This window comes from Rhododendron vialii, chromosome 9a, assembly GCF_030253575.1.
Source record: "Rhododendron vialii isolate Sample 1 chromosome 9a, ASM3025357v1".
Classification (NCBI taxonomy): domain Eukaryota; kingdom Viridiplantae; phylum Streptophyta; class Magnoliopsida; order Ericales; family Ericaceae; genus Rhododendron; species Rhododendron vialii.
The window spans coordinates 6,716,091-6,726,686 of record NC_080565.1 but is presented as its reverse complement, the minus strand read 5'-3'; the positions used below and the strand labels follow the sequence as shown (position 1 = coordinate 6,726,686).

At 35.3% G+C, this 10,596-nt stretch overlaps 1 protein-coding gene and 1 non-coding gene across 2 annotated transcripts; one reads left to right on the top strand and one right to left on the bottom strand.

The window, feature by feature from the left end:
* Positions 1–4,695: 4,695 nt before the first annotated feature.
* Positions 4,696–5,498, bottom strand: LOC131299554 (uncharacterized). The gene is made up of 2 exons (XM_058325142.1): positions 5,346–5,498; positions 4,696–5,253 (listed from the first exon to the last, which is right to left on the bottom strand). The coding sequence occupies exons 1-2, from the start codon at positions 5,496–5,498 to the stop codon at positions 4,696–4,698; spliced, it is 711 nt and encodes a 236-aa protein (XP_058181125.1).
* A 973-nt stretch (positions 5,499–6,471) lies between these two features.
* LOC131302213 (small nucleolar RNA R71) lies at positions 6,472–6,580 on the top strand. The gene has a single exon (XR_009191675.1). It is a non-coding gene; the product is annotated as a small nucleolar RNA R71 (small nucleolar RNA).
* The last annotated feature ends 4,016 nt before the right edge of the window (positions 6,581–10,596 follow it).

The following is a 10,596-nucleotide window of genomic DNA, read 5'->3' as shown; positions in this document are numbered from 1 at the left end:
GTGAGTTTGCAGTGAGCTATGGGTGCTTCATTGAAATTTAGTACAGCTTTCCATCCTCAAACCGACGGGCAATCTGAACGGACCATTCAGACTTTGGAGGATATGTTGAGAGCCTTTGTTCTTGATTTTAAGGGCAACTGGGATGAATATTTACCGTCGATTGAGTTTGCCTACAACAATAGTTATCACAACAGCATTGGCATGCCACCATATGAGGGCTTTATATGTGATGTGAAATTTTAATGTACTTGCAAGCGCACGAATCGTACAAAAGTATAGTAATACAAGAGCGAGGTCGAACCCACAGGGACTTATGATTCTTCTAGGAAAAATAAATAACTTAAACCGATTAAATCCTAACCTAATTGACAAAAGTTGTGATTCATTTTTAAACGAAAAGTGAAAAGTAAAAACAATGAACTAAAATTATCAGAGACGAGGAAACAGAAATTTCTTTTTAATCAAAGGAGAAAATACCAAGGTTTCGGAATCCACACCCATTAACTAGTATCATTAGATATTCATGATCATTGACTTTACCCAAAATTTCTTCATGATAATCTGAAAGCTAATTCTGTTACCATGGAAAGTATCATTGTGAAAGTTTATTAAAAAGTCTAATGTTTGTTCCTCTCCGCTCGCAAGTATAAAACCAAATCATTAATTGTATCCGTTTTTAACAAATCACAATAAATATCCAGTTTTATATGGTTAACAATGAAAATCCAACGTTCAATGTTAAAGACAATTCCAAATCATGTGAAAAACATGATTGAGCTCATATCCAGAATCTATCCCTAACAATTGATTTAGAGTAAGAACAATTTAATCAAAATCAAACCACATATTCAGGTAAAATCAAATCTCATGAACATATAAACAATAGTCATTAATGGGGCTTCATCCTCAACCCTAGTTTAAAGGTTTAGCTGCTCATGGAGTACGAAAACATATTTATATAAACATATTTATATAATAGAGGAACTCCATAAAACTAAAGCTTACAAAAGAGTAGAATTTTTCCTCGATTTTTCCTTCTCTCCAGTGCTCTTGAATGTCGAGACAGTGCTACCGTGTTCGTGTTCTCCTCCAAGCCGTGAATCATCCCTCAAAACAAAACCCTATCACCTTTTTATTGGCACCGAAGGAACAAGAAAGGAATATAGAATTCTTTCGTAAGTCTAATTCTTGGCCAATAAAATAATGTACAATGATATACTTCCTTCATTTAGGCCCACCATCATGAATATAGTGTATTGTTTCCTATCTTGCCATCCCAATTCTAGCCAATACCAATTACAAATCCTAAGGCCATGTAGACAACAGGAGAACATTGCAAGGCCATTTGATCATGCCTCAATTCATTTCTGCCATATCCAATTAGCTTTCGTGGCTCATTGTTCACGGCAATTGCTTTGACACCAAGTAAGATTCGACGACATTGCACTTTTTGAATCCAACAGCCGATATGTAAGTTATCATCATTTTTTCCTGCAAATGTAATAATCTAAAGTGAATGGTCAAAAAGATAATAATAATATCGAATTAAGCACAATAAGGAACTAACAACATATGGTATTGGAGATTCTATATACCTATGTTTTGCTAGTCCTCAAGCAAAAGAAATAAAATAAAACACAGAAAGTGAAATTAAACGTTGTCCTTTTTCGGAGGAGTCCGATTGCATTTAGCGTATGCAACAAGCCTTTAAACCCCTAGGTTGCCCAAGTGGACGAGTTATAGTCTCGTGAGGGTTTGCCGTGAATATACCCCCAAAATTCTTAAGAAGATGACACTCGATTAGAATTCCAAAACATAGTCTATGGTCTCTCAAAGTAACTAGCGTGAGAACAACACAAGTTACACTACAAGAAAATCGTTCTATAGCAACAGTCAAAAGTGTTGCCAAAAAATCCAAAAAATGTTGGTAGAGACCCGTTTAGGCTATACCAACTGTTCGGCCAAACCGTTGCAATATATCCGTTGCTATAGAGGTATAGCAACGGTTTTGACGAGCGTTGGTACAGATTTTTTTTTACCAATGGTTTTATTAGCAACGGTTATAACCGTTGCTAAAGGCAATTTTCATTATTTTTTAAAACCAACCACTGTGTGACATAAAGCTTCCACGTGGCGCTGACGTGGCAGCCACATGTTGCCCGCGTGGCGCTGACGTGGCACCCGTGTGGCAGCCTACATGGCGCCCGAGCCCAAGTGGCGCCCCCATGGCGCCCGCGGGCGAAATATTCTTGCTCCTCCTGAGAATCGAACCTCCGACCTCGTGTGTGCGCGCGTGTGCGTGAACCAATTGTGCTAGCCTATAACTTGTGAAAAATTATACACCTTTTAATATTTATACTATACTAACCGGTTTTTTTAATTCTTTTTTTTAAAATCCGGTTTCTACTAACGGTTAATGAAAACCGATGCTATAGACCAGTTTATAGTAATGGTTATTGAAAACCGTTGCTAAAGGTCAGTTTTTAGCAACAGTTAATGAAAACCGTTGCTATAGTTCAGCTTTTAGCGACGGTTAATGAAAACCGTTGCTATAGTGTTGTAATCTACTAACGGTCACATGAAAACCGTTGCTATAGTCCTGTTTCTAGTAACGTTTTGTAAACCGTTACTATACACCATTTATACCAACGGTTTTTTTAACCATTGCTAAAAAACCGTTGGGAGATCCTAAATTTCTTGTAGTGTTAGAGGCAAGATATTTCATTCATTAATAAAGTTAAACAAGTGAACATTCTAATCCGAATTAGCACAAAAATGGTTCCTCCCACATATATCAAGATAGATAGAAATCACAAGGCATGCGTGTAAAGTGAAAAGTCACACAAAGATGTTCATTAACCTCGAAAACAATACACGCACCTTCAATGCCTCGATACTCATCAAAATGCTTATATCAAATCATAGCCCCTCCCTTTATTCATTTTTTTTTCTGCTATATTTTTTTTCTTGTGGTCATGCAATGCCTTGGTCCCTTAAGCTTTCTAATTGACAATTGTAGCGAGTTTTAGGCCAGTGACACCCAAACCAGACGGCTTTAGGGCACTAGATGTAGAGAACACCCCAACGGACTTAATCACTTGAGTCAAAAAGGCTGCGAACCCAAGCTAACCACACATGACAATCGCGGAACTCTCCACTGTTTGACGCGAACACTCACTGCTTACTGAGGCAAGAGGCCCGGTTACTAAGTGAAAAGCCCGAAAAAGCACTTTATTCATTTTTATTTTGTTTTTGTTCTTCTTTTCTCTTTTTTTTTTCTTTTCTTTGGGGAAAGGACATTAAGCATTCCAATAAGACGTCTGACTTATACTGAGGCATCAAGAATATATGTACGATACTCGAGGTCAATTTCAATTCTAAGTGTCATAGTGCTTGTGCAAAGGCATGTACACAAGTGATTAATCGCTATCCAAACATAGGTGATACAATCCAACTAAGTGCCACTCTTCAATATATGTGTTCACAAGTTTAACTAAACCAATGAATTCATATCATGACTCCAACTTGGGCAACAATCAAACTAGCTAGCACTAATTGAAAACCAATAGCCATGTTGGAAATCATAATCAAGTATCCAAAAAAAAATTAAATTAAATTTTTTTTTCAACCTTCACCATGTTTGGTTTTTGTTTTCTTCAATTTTTTTTATAAGAAAACAAAAGTGATATACTATGGTGTCTATGCACAAAACAAATGTATAAATAATAGCTGAACCCTCCCCCAAACCTAAATATGACAGTGTCCTCAATGTCATGAATGCAAAAGCTTACAAAATAGACCGTAACATAAAAGTGAGAAAGGATAAGATACACCTGATAAGCGCGATAAGACTGAACTATGTGACACCTGCAAAAGAAATTCTAGAAACACAAGAAGAGAAAAGAAAAATTGCACTAAACAAAAGTAAAGAATTTTTTAGAGCATCCCTCTAATCTAATCTCTACATGGATTTCAATAGACCAAGAGTCACCCACCATGGTCATAGAGCAAGAGACGGAATAGTTGAGGGTTATTCCAATGAAAAATATATGCCAAGTGAAATATCACCACCAAGTCACTTTCACTTATTCGCTTTTTATAATTAACAATACATGGATTTGCCCGACAAATTTTTTGTGACCCGATTAACAATTGCTTACTTAATTGTGAAACCAATTTAGTCGAAAGTGTAATTTTACTCACATGATAGAAAGATTCAGCATACCAAGGAAATGTTTACTTGTAGAAAAGTGCCTCTAACAAAATTCTATGACTAGAAAGTACGGGTTCTGCTCTAATGACAAAATCACACTCAAATTCTTTACTGCATTGGTCATTCTCGTCAACTATCTTTTCCTCTTCAATTTGATCATTATTTAGGATAACGACGGTTGACATAATTTCTGTTGGTCCCACAATTTCAACACTAAGATCGGGTGGCAATGGTTTTAACTCAAAATTGGACTCTCGTTCATCCCACAAACTTGGGGTGTTCTCTGAAAATGGTGGCTCTACAAAGCATGAGTTCTGCCTACTAACATCTATGAAAGACTCTAAAAAAATATTGATAGATTCAATCGTAGAGTCTTCATCAATGTCGTTAAAGTGAGATAGACAAGCTTCAAAAGGATCCTCATAGCTTGATTGAGGAAGGTGTTCTTTAATTTGACTATCTATCATGTAAACTGCACTCACCTAATCCTCACATGGTGACTGTTTGTCAATGTCAAAAATATTAAGGTCGACAGTCATGTTACCAAATGACATCTTCATCACACCATTCCTACAGTTAATTTGAGCATTAGACGTGGCCAAGAAAGGACGGCCTAATATGACCAAAATGTGCCCCTTTGAGTTTTGGACAGGTTGAGTGTCTAAGACTATTAAGTCTACTGGAAAATAGAATTTGTCAACTTTTATTAGAATATCCTCAATAACGCCTTTAGGAATTTTAACGGATCCATCAGCCAAATGAAGCCTTACTGAAGTGGGTTTTAACTCCCCCAAACCTAATTGCAAGTAAACTGAATACGGCAGTAAATTGACACTGGCTCCCAAATCTAACAAAGCGCGCTCAATGTGATGATTACCTATCATGCACGAAATTGTAGGACACCCCGGATCCTTATACTTGACAGGTACTTTGTGTTGGATAATGGAGCTAACTTGTTCGGTCAACACTACTTCCTTAGGGTTGCTGGCCTTCCTTTTTATGGAGACTAGGTCTTTTAAAAATTTGGCATATGAAGGCACCTGTCGAATAGCATCTAGGAATGGAACATTGATTCTCACTTGCTTAAATACCTCTAGAATATCTCCATGTCTACACCTTTCTTAGGGGCTACTAATTGTTCAGGATATGGAGCTTTAGGGATGAAACTCCAAAGTTGGGGTTCTTTTGGAGGTCGAGGAGAACTAGATTCCTGATTTTTGATGGGACTACTCTGCCTTTCTTCTGTCTCAAACTCAAACTCCTTTAAACTCTTATCTATTGGCATACTTACTTGGTTGTCAACCTATTTTCCTGACCTGAGGGTTACAATGGATTGAACCTGCTCATGCTTATAGGTAGAGTTAGAGGGGTTGCTAAGAGCAAATTGTCCTTTTGGGTTAGGTATCGATTGACTAGGAAACTTTCCATTCTCTCTCTCCGCCATTTGACTAGCCAATTGACCCATTTGATTTTTCAGTTTAGCGATGGCTATGTGAGTGAAATTTTTAATCTCAGTAATGGCTTGAGTATTCAAGTGAGTAGTACTTTTCATTTCAACCATGAATGCTTTAAGAGTGTCATCTAAGGATGACTGTTGTGGTATAACAGATTGGAAGTTCGGTTGAGACACCGAAGTTGGAGCATAAAAAGGTTGAGATTGAGGAGGATATGATTGTGTAGGAGGACAAAAACTTGGGGGAGATTGATTTTGTGAATGAAAAGGTTGCCCGCCTACATTTGTTAGAGGTTGGTTCTGCGGCCATGAAAAGTTTGGATGTTTTGACCAATTTTGATTGTATGTTTCCGAAAAAGGACTAGCAAATGATTTCCCATAATTATTGAGTGCGTTTGCTTGTTCAACATAGCTTTCAGAATATGCAATCATGGAAGGACATGTTTGTGTTGTGTGCATGTGACTACCGCAAAGAGAACACACCTCACTTTGAACTTGATTGGCTGACTCCATAGTTTTACTTAAAACTAACGCCTCAACCTTTCAAATAAGATTATCTAACTTTACTCTCATATTTGAATCTTCTTTCACCTCATATAATCCCCCTCTCTTAGGTGTGGAAGTTGGTTTGTCTCGATGAGAAGTAAAATCCCACTGTTGAGATCTCTTAGACAAATTTTCAAGAAACTCATAAGCTGCCTCACCCCTAAGATTTAGAAAACCACCCTCGTTCATTGACTCAAGCATATTGTGGTTAGACTGAGTTAAACCGTTATAGAAAAACTGAACTAGTCTCCATGTTTCAAAACCATGAGTGGGGGGCACTTTAAAATAAGATTTTTAAATCTCTCCCAACTCTCATAAAAATTTTCATGTTCTTCTTGACAAAAATCAGTAATCTCCCTCCTTAGAGTAGTAGTTCTAGACATTGAAAAGAATTTTGAAAGAAACTATTTAACGAGGGTGTCCCATGAAGTGATTGAGCCAGGGGGTAGAGAATTTAACCATGCCTTTGCTTTATCTTTTAGTGAGAAGGGAAAAAGACGCAACTTAACAGACTCATTAGAAAAATTTTGAAACCTAAAAGTAGCACAAATTTCAAGAAAGTCTTTAACATGCATGTACGGTTCCTCTCGTTCAACCCCATGAAATTGAGGAAGAAGTTGTATTATGTGAGGTTTCAGCTCAAAATGTATCGCATTTGACGTGGGTAACACAATACAAGAAGGAGGATTTGTGGTTACAGGTGAGAACAACTCTCTTAAAGGTTTTGTATCTTCTACAAGTTCCGTCATTTTTAATTGATTATGTTCAACTCTTTGAATTTGTAAGCTGCATCTAAAGGTTCTCTCAATTTCCGAATCAAGAGGTATTAATTCTATGTTTTTCGAACGGCAACCAAACATAAACTTATGAATGTAAGCAAATAAGGGAAACAATCGAAAGAATAAATTAATAATAATAATAATAATAATAATAATAATAATAAATGCGGCAGAAGTATCTAATGCTAAGAGTGACTTTTTTTTTTTGCCAAACACTGACTCACGAACACGTTAATAAGAAAACAATAAATAATGACAGTAAAGTAAATTCTACTAACCTTCGATTAGTTGCTTCTAACTCCAACCACAGTACGTGCACGGAAATTGCAGTGGTTCCCGGCCAAAGTTATTTCAATCAAGCATTTGTAGCCAACTTGGAAATCTCGACCGATAAAAACAAATAAAAAGACAACTCTACTGTGTGACTAATAAAGAGATAGCAACCACAAAAACACTTAGTGACAAAAAGCAGTTACTACTAATCAGAGATTCATGGTATAGAAAATGCATGTGATGATTTTTTTTTTTTCAGTTTTTTTTTTTTAACTAAACTAGTAGAAGAGTAAAATAAATTCAAAGTTTTTCAATTTTCCTAAAAAAAAGATTAAGTCACCTGCAACGGCGCCAAAAATTTGATGTGAAATTTTAATGTACTCGCAAGCGCACGAATTGTACCGAAGTATAGTAATGCAAGAGCGAGGTCGAACCCACAGGGACTTATGATTCTTCTAGGAAAAATAAATAACTTAAACCGATTAAACCCTAACCTAGTTGACAAAAGTTGAGATTGATTTTTAAATGAAAAGTGAAAAGTAAAAACAATGAACTAAATTATCAAAGACGAGGAAACTGAAATTTCTTTTTAATCAAAGGAGAAAATACCAAGGTTTCGGAATCCACACCCATTAACTAGTATCATTAGATATTCACGATCATTGACTTTATCCAAAATTTCTTCATGATGAAAGCTAATTCTGTTACCATGGAAAGTATCGTTGTGAAAGTTCATTAAAAAGTCTAATGTTTGTTCCTCTCCGCTCGCAAGTATAAAATCAAATCATTAATTGTATCCGTTTTTAACAAATCACAATAAATATCTAGTTTTATATGGTTAACAATGAAAATCCAGCGTTCAATGTTAAAGACAATTTCAAATCATGAGAAAAACATGATTGAGCTCATATCCAGAATCTATCCCTAACAATTGATTTAGAGTAAGAACAATTTAATCAAAATCAAACCACATATTCAAGTAAAATCAAATCTCATGAACATATAAACAATAGTCATTAATGGGGCTTCATCCTCAACCCTAGTTTAAAAAAGATTTAGCTGCTCATGGAGTACGAAAACATATTTATATAATAGAGGAACTCCATAAAACTAAAGCTTACAAAAGAGTAGAATTTTTCCTCAATTTTTCCTTCTCTCCAGTGCTCTTGAATGCCGAGACGGTGCTACCGTGTTCGCGTTCTCCTCCAAGCCGTGAATCATCCCTCAAAACAGAACCCTATCACCTTTTTATTGGCACTGAAGGAACAGGAAAGGAGTATAGAATTCTTTCGTAAGTCTAATTCTTGGCCAATAAAATTAATGTAGAATGATATACTTCCTTCATTTAGGCCCACCATTCATGAATATAGTGTACTGTTTCCGATCTTGCCATCCCAATTCTAGCCAATACCAATTACAAATCCTAAGGCCACATAGACAACAGGAGAACATTGCAAGGCCATTTGATCATGCCTCAATTGATTTCTGCCATATCCAATTAGCTTTCGTGGCTCATCGTTCACGGCAATTGCTTTGACACCAAGTAAGATTCGGTGACATTGCACTTTTTGAATCCAACAGCCGATATGTAAGTTATCATCATTTTTTCCTGCAAATGTAATAATCTAAAGTGAATGGTCAAAAAGATAATAATAACATCGAATTAAGCACAATAAAGAACTAACAACATATGGTATTGGATGGAGATTCTATCTATCAATATTTAGTGGTTATCAATATGGCAGGTTGGTTAGCGGGCCAGGTGCCGGTGGTGCGAGCTTGTCTGAGTTGTTGCGAGAGTGGGTGGTTGTTTATTTACTTTAGAGATAGTTGTAAATTATATTAGTTTTTTGAATAAAAGACAGATTGTGGTCTTTCTAATATTGTGGTGCTTGAAGATCGGGATCGTTGCAGTACCCATCGATTCTAATTCTACTGTCTTGCCCTTGTCCTTACTGGATGATCATACTACCTTTGTCCCAAAATGTTTGTCCGATTCACAAAACGAGAACTCAAAAATAATGCACTTCTTTCAAAAAAAAAATTCTAACTTTTTTCATAAATTAAAAGAATTCATCGATATCTAATAAATTGCTAAAAAAAATTTGAAATTTTCTCACAAAAATTGTATTATTTTTACGTTCTCATTTTGTGAACTGGACAAATATTATGGGATGGAGGGGTAATACTCAGCCTTCCGCCACACCACTAGACTTTATCCCCTCATCAACACCTATTCGACACTCCACCAGACCCAAAGCTCCACGTCGTCATTTGCAAGACTATATATCATTGTTCTCCGGTCATGACTCTTTAAAATTAATCACGACTCTTTAAAGGTCATGACTCTTTAAAATTAATCACGACTCTTTAAAATTGGAGAACTTAATTTTTTTAATATATATACAGTTTAAAAAAATTAAATCGACAAAAAATATATATTTTAATCGGTGTTAGGTAAAATAGATAGTGTTGGTGTAGTTGTAAAAGAAAAAAAAATGATAGCTAAACCAAAAATTTGTAATGTTCATAAGATAGTTTATCTATTTATTGATGTACATGCTCTCTTAAAGGAGCTGTTAAAATAAAAAAAAAGAGAAAGAAGGAAACTTAAGGTAGATAAGAAATGTAAAATAAAGAAAATGGGTTAAAGAAGTAATTCTTCGAACAATTCCGATAATGGGCGCCATATTTCGCCCCTTATTCTCATAATTAAAATAGTAGTTTAATATTATGCCTATTCATGCCCCACATGACAGCTTTGATTGAAATCGTAATTACTCCATTAATGTACTTCCCTGACAACTCATATTTTGAAAGCAACCTGTAGCTATTTCTTTGACGTTGTCACTTTCTCTCTTTCGGTGATATTAATCATATTTTTAATATATAAATAATCTAAAAAAAGTATTCTAATTTTCAATTTATTTGAAGTGGGTCAACGATCTTATTTTTTTGATTATTTTATTTTAAAAAGTCATATTTAATTTTTGTCTTTAGTGCTCTTATAGTTAAGTATCTGCTCTACAGAATTTCAAATAAAGAGCAGATACTTAGTTATAAAAGTCCTAGAGACAAATATTAACAATGATCATTTAGAATAAAATGATCAAAGAATTAAGATTTCCACACCGAGTCAAACGGATTGCAAAATTATATTTAAAGAATTCGGGGATGTTTTCGATGGTGAAAGAATTCAGAGATGTTTTCGATAGTGAAATATTTATATATTTTTAATTGTGGTTGAAAAGTTGTTAAGTGTTTCTGGTAATGAATAAGTTGTTGAGAAATATCTAGTTTTTTCCGGTAGTGCAAAAGCTTTTGCTAAGTAT

What these genes read in the sequence shown, in the direction of transcription:
- LOC131299554 (XM_058325142.1), bottom strand. Translation starts at nt 5,498, where the DNA reads ATGCCAATAGATAAGAGTTTAAAGGAGTTTGAGTTTGAGACAGAAGAA. An exon ending in CTCCATATCCTGAACAATTA is followed by an intron (nt 5,254 to 5,345) that starts GTAGCCCCTAAG and finishes GCTATTCGACAG; the next exon opens with GTGCCTTCATATGCCAAATT.